The following is a 14,288-nucleotide window of genomic DNA, read 5'->3' on the forward strand; positions in this document are numbered from 1 at the left end:
GGGGGGCCGGCCCCCGGGGGGGGACACGCGCACGGACTGCGCCGGACACGGGCTTCAGGGAGGCGTTTAATGACCTGGCGACGCGGGTCGTTCCCAAAGCGGCTGGGCTGAAGCGCGCGGGGGGGCAGCGGGGGGCACGGGGACACGGGCCGGGGAGGGGGACCGCGGGGCGGCAGCGTCCCGCCGGCTAGCACCAAAACGCCCTGCCGGGCGGCGGGGCGCAGGACGAGACGGGGCGGGCTGCAGGGCGCCCGCCGGAGCCCGACGCCTCCCTGCCGGTACGGGCCCGCCGTCGCTGGGGGCCGTCGCTGGGGGCCGTCACTGGGCGCCAGCGGGGGGCTCGCGGGCCACGATGCGGTAGGTGGGCGGGCGGCTGCGCTTGTGGCGGGGGGAGCCGGGCGCCGCAGGACCCCCGGGGCCGCTGCCCGAGCCAGGCTCCGGTTCTGCGGAGGAGAGAGGAGAGAGGCGTGAGGCGGCGGTCCGGCGCAGGTGCAAGCCCTGACCCCCCGCGGGACCCCCTGGCACCCCGGGAACGGGCTCTGTCGCACCCCCCCGCCCCCCCCCGCCACCGGCCGCGCAGCCACGACGGCCGGGCCAGGGGGTCGGCTGGACCCCCTCCCCATCGTGAGGTTTTTGGGCCGTGCTGGGGTGAGATGGGATGCCAGGGCAGCTGTGCCCATCGCCCCGGGTCTCTGGTCCCCCTGTGCCCATCGCCCCGGGTCTCTGGTCCCCCCCCGGCCCATCGCCTGCCACCGCGGGCCAGGCCCGTGGTCCAGGGGGCTGGATGGGGGCCGCCGAGCTCGCCGGGGTTTCTCCTCATCGCCTCGCGGGTGCTGAGCACCAGGAGCCCGGCCGCCCTCCGTGTCAGCCTGGCACCGCGCTGGGGACGAGCGAGTCCCCACGCACGGAGCAGGGCAGGGGGCACACGACGCCGGGGCTGGCTTTGTCCCCCACGGCGCTGCGGGCGCGTGCCAGGCGCCCCGCGGTGCCCCCGCCGGCGATGTCCCCGGCCCCCCGGCGGGTGAGCTGCCCCCAGGCCAGGCACAGCCCCGCTCACAGGGACACGGGACGGCCACCAGCCCGCCTGGCACCAGAGCCCCGCGCCCGCGGTGGGCTTCGCTCCGGGGTGACCGGCCCAGCAGGTGGGTGGCGGGGGGGACAAGGAGAGTCGTTTTGGGACCCGGCTCATGGTAGCTGCCATGCCCAGCTGGCACCCCTGCCTGGCACCCCTGCCTGGCACCCGGCTGGCACCCCCCGCCTGGCATGCGGAAAGAAAAGAGCCCCCTCCCCGCAAAAAAGCAGAGCTGGAAAGTGGAGGCGGAGAGAAGAGAAAGGCAGAGGGGGGCACCCGCCAGCACACAGCTGGCACCCTGGCACCGAGCGGGGCCGGGCACCGGGGGCTCCCCTGGTCCCAGGGGAGTCTCTGGGGTCTCCTTCAATCCAAGAGGGTCCCCCTGGTCCCCTTTGGTTTGAGAGGGGCTCCAGAGGTTCCCTTGGTCCTCGGGGAGCTCCAGGGTCTCCCTCGATCCAAGAGGTCTCCATGGTCTCACTTGGTTCAAGAGATTCTCCAAGGGCTCCCTTGGTCCAAGGGGCTCCAAGGTCTCCCTTGATCTGAGAGGGTCCCCCTGGTCTTCCTTCGTTCAAGAGGAGCTCCAGGGCCTCCTTTAGTCCTTGGGGAGCTCCAAGGTCTCCCTTGATCCAGGAGGTCTCCAGGGTCACCCTTGTTTTGAGAGGAGCTCCAGGGCCTCCCTTAGTCCTTGGGAAGCTCCAGGGTCTCACTTGGCCTCTTGGATTGAAGGTCTCCATGGTCTCACTTGCTCCGAGAGGGGCTCTGGAGGCTCCCTTACTCCCGGTGAGCTCCAGGGACGTGGTCCGAGGGGCTCCGGCCTCCCTTGCGCCAGGCAGCCCAAGCTCCCAGGGGGACGCGGCGAGCCCAGCTCATGCGAGGAGGGGAGACGGAAAGCGGCGCTGTTACCTGGCCAGATGATGGCTTCCAGCAAGGTGACCCTTCTAGCCAGGATCTCCAGCCGGGCCTGCTGCCGCAGGAGGGTTTGGAAGCTACTGGCCTGGTGGAGAGTGAGAGAGCAGAGCAGAGAGCGCGTTCGCCCCGCAGGCGCAGCAGCGGGCGCGGGCGGCACAGCACGGGCGCAGCCGGGCCGGCAGCGGGCACAGCAGCAGCAGCCCTCAGGGGCTGAGAGGGGTGCTGGTGCGTGGGTCGGGGGGTGCCAGGTCTCCCAGGTGGGTGCTGGGAGGGTGCCGGGGGCTCGCCGGGGTGCTCCCAGGCAGGGGGGTGCCAGGAATCCCCTGGTGCCAGCAGGTGCTGCGGGTCCCCTGGTGCCAGGAGTGCTAGGTGCTCCCGTGGTCCCAGGGGGGTGCAGGGGGCTCCCCTGATCCCAGGGGTGCCAGGGGCTCCCTTGCTCTGACCCTGGGGCAGCTGAAGCTGCCCCGATGTCCCCGGCGGTGGCTCCTTGGTGGTGCCCCAACCCAGGGCAGCGGGCACAGGACGTGGCCGTCCCCGCCTGGGCTCGTGGGGACACGGGAGCTCAATGGGTGCCCAGCACCTTGCAGCCCCAGTGGGCGCTGGGGCTCCCCCCGCTCTCCTGCCCCATCATACGCTGACCCCTGTGCAGTGCCAGACACGCGGGGGGGACGTGTCCCCAACCTGCCCTGGTGCTACCAGCTTGTCCCCAACACGGAGACTGTCACGGGCATCTCTGCACCCGGCGGTGCAGGGGAGGGACCCCGGGGTGCCCGGAGGCCCTCTGCCACCAGAAGGTATCCTCGCCCTACGAGCGGGTCCCAGTGCCGTGATGTGATGTCCTAACACGTGTGATGATGTCACACGTGTGATGATGTCATATGCTGCGGAGGGGGGAGACGCTCCGTTGTGCCGGTTCCCCCCCACGGAGAAGGGGAGGGGAGCACAGGGCTGAGGGACGCCTCCCCGCAGCCCCGTGACATCAGCGCGCCGATGCGATGTCATCAGGGCCTGGCGCGCTCCACCTGCGACCTGCTGCCGGGGACGGGGCAGGGGGACGGCGGCGACTGCCCGCCCGGGAGCAGCCGGCAGCGGGGACCCCGGTGCGGGCTCGCTCCTCTGCTGCCCCTACTCACCGTAGAGCCCAATCATTGTTTCCAAGATTAAAACCCTCTCCGCTAAAATCTTCAGCGCCTCGCGGAGCTGGTGTAAACCCTCCCCCTGCGGAGGAAGAGACAGAAGGGGCCGTTGAGGGGGTGCGGAGCAGCCACCCATGGGTGCTTCGGGGCATGGGGGTCCTGCCCCTGCAGTGCAAGGCCCCCCCACCCCCCGCCGTGGCTTCGAGCCCACCCGGCCGCTGAGCCCTCCCCGGGCACGCGGCCGGACCCTGCACCCATGCCGCAGGGGGGCTTGTTCGGAGCCGGCCCCCCCGACTCACCGCAGCACGATGCCGGGGTGCCCCTGGGGACAGCGCGGCCGGAGGCACCTCGTCCCCTGCCCCAAGGGCTCTGAGCCCAATCCTGTTCCCCCAGCACCTGTCCTGGGGGTCCCTCCCCCGGGGCCAGCCCGGCTCCGCACCCCATGGTCCCGCACGCAGCTGGAGGGGACAGCGGGTGCCAGGCAGGGCCAGGCTGGCAGTGCCACCTCCATCCTGCCTGTGGGCACAGACACCCTGGTGGGGGCAGCTGCGACCGGCCGTGCCATCAGGGTCCCAGGAATGCGACGTGGGTACCAGGCACTGCAGGGACCCCCATGCCACCATCGGGGTCCCGGGGATGCAACAGGGGTACCAGGCACAGCGGGGACCCCCATGCCACCATCGGGGTCCCGGGGATGTGACATGGGTACCAGGCACAGCGGGGACCCCCATGCCACCATCGGGGTCCCGGGGATGTGACATGGGTACCAGGCACAGCGGGGACCCCCATGCCACCATCGGGGTCCCGGGGATGCGACGTGGGTACCAGGCACAGCGGGGACCCCCATGCCACCATCAGGGTCCCGGGGATGCGACGTGGGTACCAGGCACAGTGGGGACCCCCATGCCACCATCGGGGTCCTGGAGACAAGACACAGGTGCTGGGTACAGCAGGGACCCCCATGCCATTGTCACGGTCCCAGGGGTGAGACACGTGCTGGGAACAGCTGGGGACTCCCATGCCCCTGTTCGGGTCCCAGGGATGAGACGCAGGTGCTGGGCACAGCAGGACCCCCATGCCATCATCAGGGTCCCGGGGTGACAGGCGGGTACCAGGCCCATCGTTGGTGTCCCAGGGAAGAGACACGGGTGCCGGACACGGCTGGGATGCCCATGCCATCGTTGGGGTACCAGGGACAAGACGCGGGTGCTGGACACAGCTGGGGACCCCCATGCCATCGTCAGGATCCCGAGATGGGTGCAGGCAGCACATGCCCATGCGGAGGGGATGTTGCCCACGGAGGAGCCGTGCCGTCCCCGGCCGGGGCGGGCGCAGGACAGCATGCGGTGCCCCGACACCCCCACGCGCCAGGGGCTCAGGGGCCGATGGCACGCGCTCGGTGGCTGCATGCAGGGCCGGCGGGCACAGCCGGCGCGGCGAGCGTGCCCATGGTTAGTAAGGAAGGACACGGCCGGTGGCAGGTCCCTCTGTCCCCTGGGAAAGGGGCCGGGGGGATCCCTGCCGCATCCTGCATCCCGGGTGCGCGCGGTGGCACCCCGCTGGAGGCCCCCTGGCACCCGGCGTCAGCAGGCATCGGCCCCCGAGCCGGTCCCCGGGGCCGTCGGCAGGCTGGGGCGGATGCCACCCCGCTGCCGGCACTTACCCAAGTGCCCTTCTCGCCCGGCTCGCCCCTGGGGCCCGGCTCGCCCTGAAACACAGAAAGGAGAAGGACTGGCAGAGGAGGGGGGCGAAGGGGACGGGCACGGGCCCCCCCGGCAGCCCCCGGCTGGGGGCTCCAGCCCGGGGCTCAGCCCAGCAACGTACCTGCGCCCCGTCCTGGCCGCGGCTGCCCGGGTATCCTTGGGGGCCCTGGTGCGGAAGGAGGAGGAAGCCCGTGAGCGGCCGTGCCGCGGCGCTCGGTGGGGCCGATGGGGGCCCACGGGGCTCGCAGCGGGGTGGAGGTGGCGGTCCGGGACCCCCCCCACCCCCAGGACCATGCAATCAGCTCCTGGTGCCACCCGCGGAGAGGGGAAACGGGCCCGCGGGGCACGGGAGCAGGGCGAGGGGGGGGGTAGCGGCCACCCAGGGTCCCGCTGCCCGCAGTCACCTCGCGTGCCGTGCCCAGGGCACAGCGCAGGGTGCCACCCTCCGCCCTGCTCGTCTCACCCCGCGGGCCGAGCCCTCCCAAACTCATCGCGCACAGCTTGCAGGGCGCCTGGCGTGCCTGCGGGGGCCAGGACGCGGGCAGGGGGAGCCGGGCACCCGCAGCCCAGCTTCGCGCTGCCACGCGACTCACCCTGTCTCCCTTCTCCCCGCGGGGGCCGGCGGCTCCGGGCGCTCCGGCTTTACCCTGCGCGACGACATAGGCGCAGCCTCAGCCGCGGGGACGCGCGCCGGGGTGGCGCAGAGCCCCGGGGTGCTGGGCACGGCCCCCCCAGCGCCCCGGGGCTCGGCTCTGCCCCACCGCTCCCAGCACTTACGTGGGGTCCCGGGGGGCCGGGCAGCCCGATGGGGCCGGGGGGGCCGGCGGGACCTGCAAGGAGACGGGGCGCAGCTCAGCTCGGGCCGCTGGCGGGCGATGCCGGCGCTGTGCGGGGCAGGATGAGGCCGGGATGCAGCCTAGCGTGCCCCTTCCCCAGGGCTTTCGCCCCCTCGCCAGCCAGAGGTCCGGTAGGGAAGAAACTCACCCATGGGGCCCACAGGCCCGGGGGGTCCGGCAGGGCCCACGATTCCCCCCGCCGCTTCGGTGAAGGTGTTGGAGAGCAGCGGGTCCCCTGCGGGAGAGCGTCGGGCCGCGTCGGCGGGCAGGGGCCGAGCCCCGTGGCGGCCAGGGACGCCCCCGGCCAAGCCGGGCGCCTTCGCCGACCACCCAGGATGCGGCCAAGCCGCCCCGAGCCTGGGTTGCGCTCCCACCCCTTTCTCCCCGGCCGAAGGGACGTGCCGGACGCTTGGGCAAGGATTAGGGAACGGCCTGGGCACCCGCCAGCGTGCCGTCGCCTCCCTCCTGCTGGCTCCTCCTGAGCCACGTTCGGCAGAGGAGACCGCGGGCTGGCAGTCCCCATGGGCCTCATGACAACAGGAGGGGAATAAACCCTCGCGGAGCCGCAGCAGAGGGGCAAAGTGAGGGCACAACCCTTGTATTAGACAGCGGAGAATCCGCAGCGCCGGCGCAGCCTCTGCCGGGGCGCGCGAAAAGCCCCCGCCGCCCCGTCCCTGGGGCGCCGCGGACACCCCGTCCCGGTTCCCCCACCCCGGCGCTACCAGCACCCCGGGAGCCGGCCCAGCCGGGGGCCTTTCCATGGCGGGGGGGGGTGACACAGCCCCAACCCCCAGTCCTGTCCCCGGCGTCACCCCCGCGGAGGGGACCCCTCCTTACTTGGGTCGGGCATCCGGGCTATGGCCGGCCCCATGGGGGCAGGGGGTCCGGGGGGGCCGGGGGGGCCGGGAGCCCCCTTCTCTCCGGGGGGACCTCTGGCTCCGTCACGGCCAGGCGCTCCGGGGGGACCCGGGGGCCCTGCAGGGAGGAAGAGGAGCGCGAAGGTCGGCGGGTGCCCGGTGGCGGGAAGGGACATCTCACCTGGCGGCCCCGCCGGGTCCCGGCCTGCCGCGTCTCCGTCGGGGCCGGGGGGCCCGCGCGGGCCGGCTCGCCCTGCGGAGGAGCGCGAAGCGTGGGGCGGGCGCCCCGGCCGGCGGCGGGGCCGGCTCCGGCCCACCCGGCCGTCCCCGGGAAGGCCGGGCGCTGCCCCGCCGCCCTCGCTTACCTTCCTGGCCGGGGCTGCCGCGGGCGGCCGGCCGCCCCCAGAGCTGGCCGCTGCCGGGGCGGCCCTGGGCGGCCGCGGCCCGCCGGCCTTCGGCCACCGAAAGCCGGGCCACCTGGCAACGAGAGGGAGGGGGGCGTTGGGGGACGCCGAGGCTGCGCCCTCGCCGGACCCCCTGGAGGGGCGGCAGCCCGCGGGGCGCCCGGCGCGCTCACCTGGGCCTCGAGGGCGGACAGACGGGCCGTCAGCTCCCCGAGGCGGCTGCAGTTCAAGCACCCTGCGGAGCGGAGCGGAGAAGCGGGGCGGTGGGGCCGCCGAGCGCCCAGCCCCGGGGCAGCCGCCCCTCGTCGGCCGCGGCCCCGCGGCAGCCCGGGGTGCCCCCCGGTGCCGCCGAGCTCGCGAGATGCCGCGACGGACGGACGGACGGACGGACGGGCGGCCCGAGCGGAGGGCGGCGGGCACCCACCTGAGAAGGCCGTGGGGCGCAGCGGGGTCCGGCGCGGGGCTGTGCTGGGCGGCGCGGCGTCCCGCAGCGCGAGGTAGGCGTGAGAGTCTGCCGGGGTGGGGGGTGAGCCAGCGGCGGGGGCTGGCTCGCGCCCACCCCCGGGGCAGAGCCACCCACACGGAGACGCCCGGCAGGGCCACGGGGTGCAGGGAAAATCTGCCGCCCGCCACCCCTAAAGGGGTCGGGGGATTTGCAGCGGGTCCTTCCACTGCTTCTGCCCCATCTTGGCTACAAGTGGGCCTCACAGCCTGAAACCCACTCGTGGCCCTGAGCCAGATCCCCCCCAAACCGTCCATGACCCCGAGCCAGACCCCCACAGACCAACCCATGGCCATGAGCCAGATCCCCCCCAAACCAGCCATGACCCCAAGCCAGACCCCCACAGACCAACCCATGGCCATGAGCCAGATGCCCCCCAAACCGTCCATGACCCCGAGCCAGACCCCCACAGACCAACCCATGGCCATGAGCCAGATCCCCCCCAAACCGTCCATGACCCCAAGCCAGACCCCCACAGACCAACCCATGGCCATGAGCCAGATGCCCCCCAAACCGTCCATGACCCCGAGCCAGACCCCCACAGACCAACCCATGGCCATGAGCCAGATCCCCCCCAAACCAGCCATGACCCCAAGCCAGACCCCCACAAACCAACCCATGGCCATGAGCCAGATCCCCCCCAAACCAGCCATGACCCCGAGCCAGACCCCCACAGACCAACCCATGGCCATGAGCCAGATCCCCCCCAAACCGTCCATGACCCCAAGCCAGACCCCCACAGACCAACCCATGGCCATGAGCCAGATCCCCCCCAAACCGTCCATGACCCCGAGCCAGACCCCCACAGACCAACCCATGGCCATGAGCCAGATCCCCCCCAAATCAGCCATGACCCCGAGCCAGACCCCCACAGACCAACCCATGGCCATGAGCCAGATCCCCCCCAAACCGTCCATGACCCCAAGCCAGACCCCCACAGACCAACCCATGGCCATGAGCCAGATGCCCCCCAAACCGTCCATGACCCCGAGCCAGACCCCCACAGACCAACACATGGCCATGAGCCAGATCCTCCCCCAAACTATCCATGACCCTGAGCCAGATCCCCCTAAACCTAACCAAGATCCCAAGCCAGAACCCCCCAAACCTACCCATGACCATGAGCCAGATCCCTGCAAACTTACCCAAAACCCTGAGCTGGATCCCCCCCAAACCTGCCCATGGCCATGAGCCAGATCCCCCCCAAACCTACCAATGACCCTGAGCTAAATCCCTCCCCAGACCACCCATGTCTGTGAGCCAGATCCCCCCCAAAGTTACCTAAGACCATGAGCCAGATCCGCCCCAACCCCCGCCATGACCTTGGGCCAGATCCCCCAAACCCACCCATGACTGCTAGCCAGATCCCCCAAACCGTCCATGGCCCTAAGCCACATCCCCCCAACCCACCACCCAGTGAGACCTCCCAGCTCAAGTTAGAGGTGGGGGTACGTGACAGGGACATGGTCGCGGGGGGCACTGCCACCACCCGCCATGGGGTCCTGGCGCCCCGTACCCACAGGGGTGCCCAGAATGGCAAGAAAGGGGTGTTGGGCACAGAGACTGCTGGCACCGCGTCCCCCGCTTGGCCACCACACCCAGGCACTGCCACCACCGCCGCTGGAGGGGACAGCCAGCGTGGCCCTAAGCAGGCCCAGATGTGGGGCGCAGCGCCAGCACACAGCGAGGGGAGGAGGAGGAGGAGAGAGGGAAAGCACACACAAAGGAGGAGGAGGAGGAGGAGGAGGAGGAGGAGGAGGAGGAAGAGCCTCCCCCACGCTGCTGCAACCCAGCCAGCTCTGGGGCCTCTGGGACATATGCCAGCTGCCACCTCAAAGTGACCAAGTCCCAGGGTGCCCCCACCCCTCTGCACCCCCCTGCTGTCCCCGCAGTCTCCGGATGTGTCCCCGCACGGCAGGACCATCTGCTGGGAATGTCCCTCCGTTCGGGCCCGGGCTCCCCCCACCCATGGCGCAGCCAGCTGCGCCCTGGCCGGGGCACCGTGCCAGCTGCCTCTGCACGCGCGGGCACAGCCGTTCATCCGCACTCACACGTCCATCCATCCGCGCGCAGCAACGGCCCTCCCTCTACCCTTTCGCTCGCCCACCTATCCACTTGCACGGGAACATCCACCCATCTACCCACCCACGTGGTCATCTGTCCACAGGCACAGCCGTCCATGTCTGTCCATCCGTCCTTTCATCCAGCCACCTGCTCATCTACCCATCCATGCACACCCAGGAACATCATCCAGCCATCTGTCTGCGTGCAGGTCCTTCCGTCTGTTTGTGCCCCCACCCGTCCACGGGTGCACAGCCCCCAGCACCCGCTGGTGCCCCTGCCACATGCTGCATGCATATCCATGAGCATCATCCATCCATCCATCCAGACGTGGGTCCATCCATCCATGGATGCCCAGCTCCCAGCACCCACAGGTGTCCTCGTCCTGCGCTGCATGCACACCTATGCGCATCATCCATCCATCCACCCATCCATGGGTGCACGTCCCCCAGCATCTGCAGGTACCCCTGCCATGTCCTGCATGCACCCCCATGAGCATCATTCATCCATCCACCCATGAGTCCATCTGTCCATCCATGGGTGCATGTCCCTCGCACCCACTGGTGCCCCTGCCATGTCCTGCATACACATCCACGAGCATCATTCCTCCATCCATCTGTCCACACAGGGGTCCATCCATGCATCCATGAATGCACAGCCCCCAGCACCCGCAGGTGTCCCTGTCCTGTGCTGCCTGGTGATGCTGGTGGCCAGGGGAGACATGCACTTCGGAGGTTACCAGACGAGGCCACCCCCAGCCCAGCCGCAGAGGGCACCAGGAGGCAGCGCTGCCCGCGCCGGATGCAGCACCCTTCCCGTGGCCCCGCCGGGTCCTACCTTCCTCGCAGTTGGCGCCGGTGTGGCCGGGGCAGCACTTCCACTCCAGCGCCGTGAGCGTCTTGTAGGCCACGCGGTACATGGGCCGGACGATGGTGTGGTAGCTGCTGGCACAGAGTGGGGCACCCGCTGTCACACGTGTCCCGCTGGCACTACCCGCTGCCCAACTCCCTGGCACCCGCGGGGCATCAGAGGGGCTGGAGCTCCTCGCGCCCCGGCGGGCCCTTCCCGGGGGTCCCGGCAGGACGCGCACGCCCGATGCCTGGTGCTCTCACCTGCCGCCGCTGCAGGCCAGGGGCCACCGGCAGCTCTGAAACACCCGCTGGAGGAAGGTGCCGTTCTGCACGTGGCACGACACCGTCCGCGTCACCGTGTAGGAGCACCACTTGCTGGAGGAGGAAGCGGGGGCACCCTCAGCCCTTGGAGAGGGTCCACGGGTGCCAGGGACAGCTACCCCCACTGGGCACCCCGGGGGTCCCACCACCACGGCTCTCCCCTCAAGTGTCCACCTGCCCCGACGTGTCTCCTGCACGGGCTTGCTGGCACCTGAGGGGCCTGGGGCAGGATCGGACCCTTCCTGCCCAGCTGAGACCCGCGGGAGATGCCCGCTCCGAGCTCTCGGAGGCAGATCTGCCCCCGGGGGTGGTGAGGGCGGAGGGGGGGTCTCCCACACCCCATGGTGCTGCGCGGGCAAGGGGGGAGCCGGGGCCCCACATTCCTGCCACATTCCTGGGCACCTCGGGGCTGGCGCCCACTCGCCGGCCCGGCTGGAGCGGGGCCCGTGCCCCCCCGCCCCGGCACCCCGCACCCCCGGCCCACCCTGCACAAAGACTCCTTTCTTGGGGGGCCTCCCTGCCTGCTGCGGCTGCCCCCCACCCATCCCCGGGGGTGATGAGAGCCACAAAGCTGCGGGTGTCCCCGTGCCACGCAGGACTCGTTTCACCCATCCCCGAGGCTGGGAGCTGCCTTGCCCCGTGCCTGGCTGTGCCCGCGGTGGAAAGTCCCCCCCCCCCGGCAGTAAAATCTGTGCCCCCAGCTCCTCCCAGGGCCGGGCAGAGGCTGGCACGTCCCCGGAGGCCTCTGCCTGCCCAGCCGCCCCCACCTGCCTGCCCCGGGGTCCCCTGCCCCACGGGGTGCCCCCCAGGGTGGGATGCAGGCAGGGGGGATGCTCTCCCTATGGGCACGCAGTGGCTCTGAACTCAGAGGCTACACAGTTTGGGTCAAAAGCAGGAGATTTTGGGGCCTCCTGGCAGGCAGGGATCTCGGCAGTGCTGCAAAGCCTCTCACCAAGGTGCCAGGCCGCGGCGGGGGGGACATCGTCTGGGCCGTGCCGGCAGCGGAGGCACGAGGCTTTTGGGGCCGGCTGGGCGGCGAGCCCCGCACCCCCGGGCAGGGGGAGGAAAGCAGGCGGCTGGCGGTGCTGGGCGGGCGCTGAGCCCCCGCGGCCCTAGGGGGGGCAGAGGGGGTGGCAGCCCGGCAGCGGCGGGGTGGGCATAGGGGAAGGCGGCCGAGAAGGGGGGGGCCGCAGGCAGGCAGGCTGCGTCCCCGGGGCGGCCGCGGGGAGCGGAGCCGAAGGCGCCCTGCTGTCCCCCTCTGCCAGGTGGCACCGCGGAGCTTTGGGGGCCACGTGAAAGCAACGCGCCCAGCAGCGCCCACGACTGGCACCGCGCGCCCTGCGCCCTGCGCACGCCGCCTGCCTGCCGGAGCCGCCCGTGGGGAAACCGAGGGCAAACCCCATCTCCCCCATTGCCCCCGTGATGCCGAGCAGAGCCCCGCGGGGGGGGGGGACCAGCGGGGGGCAGGGTGCTGCCGATTCCCACCAGCCATGGCAAAGCGCCCCCCCCCCCGGACTGCAGCCCCGGCCCCGGGAGCCCAACCCCGGTGCCAGCTTTGGCAGCGTCCCCTCCCGGTGGGTCAACACATCTCCAGCTCCCAGATGATGCTGGCGCTGCGCGGGGACGGCACGGGCCAGGGACGGTGCCCCGGGGGGCAGCTGGGATGCAGCCGCGCAGCCTCGGGAGAGGGCAGGGTGCAGCCGTGCCAGCGCCGGGTGCCTCCGGGCCCGCCGAACGGGCCCTGGCCCGTTTAATCTCCCCATCTCGACACGGGCTTGGCACTGGCGCAGAGCAAGGGGCGCGCTCCCGCGCTGCGGAAATGCCCTCCCGGGGAACGCGGCCGGGCCAGGCGTGCAAGCGCTCGCATGGCCCGGCCTGACCCACCCCGCCCCTGTCCCGGGCCAACACTTGTGCACCGAGCGTGCCTGGGCTCTGCACCTGGGACTCAGGGCCTGGATTTGCTCCGAATCCAACACTCCGCCCCCAAAGCATCCTCTTGGCTTCGTGCCCCCTGCTTGAGCACGTGGGACCCCAGCGATGCGTTGGGGCGGCAAGCGGGCCGAGGAGGGGACTTGCGGGCATCCCGGATGCCACCGGCGGGGTGGCGGGCGCCATGGGGGGGCTGAGCTGTGGGCTGGGGGTGCCCCGGTGGGGGGCAGACCAGGGTGGTGCCAAGGTGCTGGGGGCTTCCTGGGTTTGGCCGGGAAGGGAAGGGGAAATGAGGCAGCTTCTGCCCGTCGCCTCGCCGACCCGAGCGGAACCGGGAGGTCCCGGCAATCCGGTGCCGGAGACATGGCCCGAGCCAAAGATTTCCTGTAAACAATCCCCCTCACCACCCCGCCTGCTGCTCCGCTGGGATGGGGACCGCAGGGACAAGGGGCCGCGGGCACTGGGGACACAGGGCTCCCCCCGCTGCTCCGCTTCCTGGGCATGGGCAGCATCTTGGGGATGGGGCTGCTACTCCCGCAGCCCAGCTGGAGCCGCGAGGAGCCCCAGTAGACCCAGTAAGCCCAGGTAGCCCCAACAGCCCTGGCAAGTGACGGGACCCCCCGCTAGCCCCAGTGGCCCCGCTGGCCCCCGTAAGTCCAGGCGCCCTGCTCGCCCTAGTAGTCCTGATAACCCCAGCAGCCTTGCTAGCCCCAGCAAGTCCCACTGGCCCCAGTAAGTCCCAGCAGCCCCCCAGCCGCGCCAGCCCCGGCAGCCGCAGAGCCCCGCTGGCTCCAGCGGCCCCGAGCCAAGCAGCCCCGCCGTGCCCGGTACCCGGTGCCCCGCTCCGGCCCCACGCCCGCTGTCCCCGCTGTCCCCCGGTGCTCCGTGCCGTAGCCCGGGGCCGGTGCGTACCTGCGGGCGGCGGGCTGCGGCGCGGCCGGCCTCCAGGTGCCGGAGCCGGGCGGCGGCAGCAGGCAGCAGAGCCCCAGCGCCAGCAGCCGGCGGGGCCAGGCGCCCCCGGCGCCGCCCGCCATGCCCGCACGGCTCGGCTCGGCTCGGCTCGGCTCGGCTCGGCTCGGCTCGGACCGGCTCGGCTCGGCTCGGCTCGGCTCGGCTCGGACCGGCTCGGCTCGGCCCGGCTCGGCCCGGCCCGGCTCGGCCCGGCTCGGCCCGGCTCGGCTCGGACCGGCTCGGCCCGGCTCGGCTCGGCCCGGCTCGGCCCGGCTCGGCCCGGCTCGGCTCGGCTCGGCTCGGCTCGGCTCGGCTCGGACCGGCTCGGCTCGGCTCGGCTCGGCTCGGCTCGGACCGGCTCGGCTCGGCCCGGCTCGGCCCGGCCCGGCTCGGCCCGGCTCGACTCGGCCCGGCTCGGCTCGGCTCGGCTCGGCCCGGCCCGGCTCGGCCCGGCTCGCTGCGCCGCGCTGCCCGGGCACCGCCGCGCCGAGCGGGGCGGCAGCGGCGGCGGCGGCGGAGGAGGAGGAGGAGGAAGGAGGAGGGGATCCTCCGCCCCCCCCCCCGCCTTCCGCCCCACCGGCCCGGGGGTCCCGCTGGCGGCGGGCGGGGCCGCGGGGCTGCTGCTGCGGGGGCACCGGGGGGGCCCGGCTCGGGGGGATGTGGGCCGGAGGGGCTGGGCCGGGGGCACCGAGGGGGGATCCGGGGGGATCCGACCCGAGGAGAGCCCCCGGGGAGATCCGGTGCGAGGGGAGCCCC

General features: G+C 72.4%; 1 protein-coding gene across 5 annotated transcripts; it reads right to left on the minus strand.

The window, feature by feature from the left end:
- Positions 1–56: 56 nt before the first annotated feature.
- On the minus strand, positions 57–13,625 carry EMID1 (EMI domain containing 1). Of its 5 annotated transcripts, XR_011135123.1 has the most exons (15): positions 13,494–13,625; positions 10,593–10,706; positions 10,318–10,424; positions 7,342–7,428; positions 7,091–7,152; positions 6,879–6,990; positions 6,494–6,766; positions 5,805–5,891; positions 5,598–5,650; positions 5,414–5,467; positions 4,942–4,986; positions 4,781–4,825; positions 3,115–3,199; positions 1,976–2,066; positions 57–443 (listed from the first exon to the last, which is right to left on the minus strand). XR_011135123.1 is itself a non-coding variant. In XM_068911286.1 (14 exons), the coding sequence occupies exons 1-14, from the start codon at positions 13,613–13,615 to the stop codon at positions 319–321; spliced, it is 1,368 nt and encodes a 455-aa protein (XP_068767387.1). In that variant the 5' UTR covers positions 13,616–13,625; the 3' UTR covers positions 64–318. The 5 variants fall into 5 exon arrangements, 4 of the variants coding, with proteins under 4 accessions (XP_068767387.1, XP_068767389.1, XP_068767386.1 ...); XM_068911286.1 differs by lacking the exon at positions 1,976–2,066 and having other exon boundaries at positions 64–443; positions 10,318–10,421; XM_068911288.1 differs by lacking the exon at positions 1,976–2,066 and having other exon boundaries at positions 64–443; positions 6,494–6,631.
- Between the last annotated feature and the right edge of the window lie 663 nt (positions 13,626–14,288).

Source organism: Struthio camelus, chromosome 17 (genome assembly GCF_040807025.1).
Source record: "Struthio camelus isolate bStrCam1 chromosome 17, bStrCam1.hap1, whole genome shotgun sequence".
NCBI classification, from domain to species: domain Eukaryota; kingdom Metazoa; phylum Chordata; class Aves; order Struthioniformes; family Struthionidae; genus Struthio; species Struthio camelus.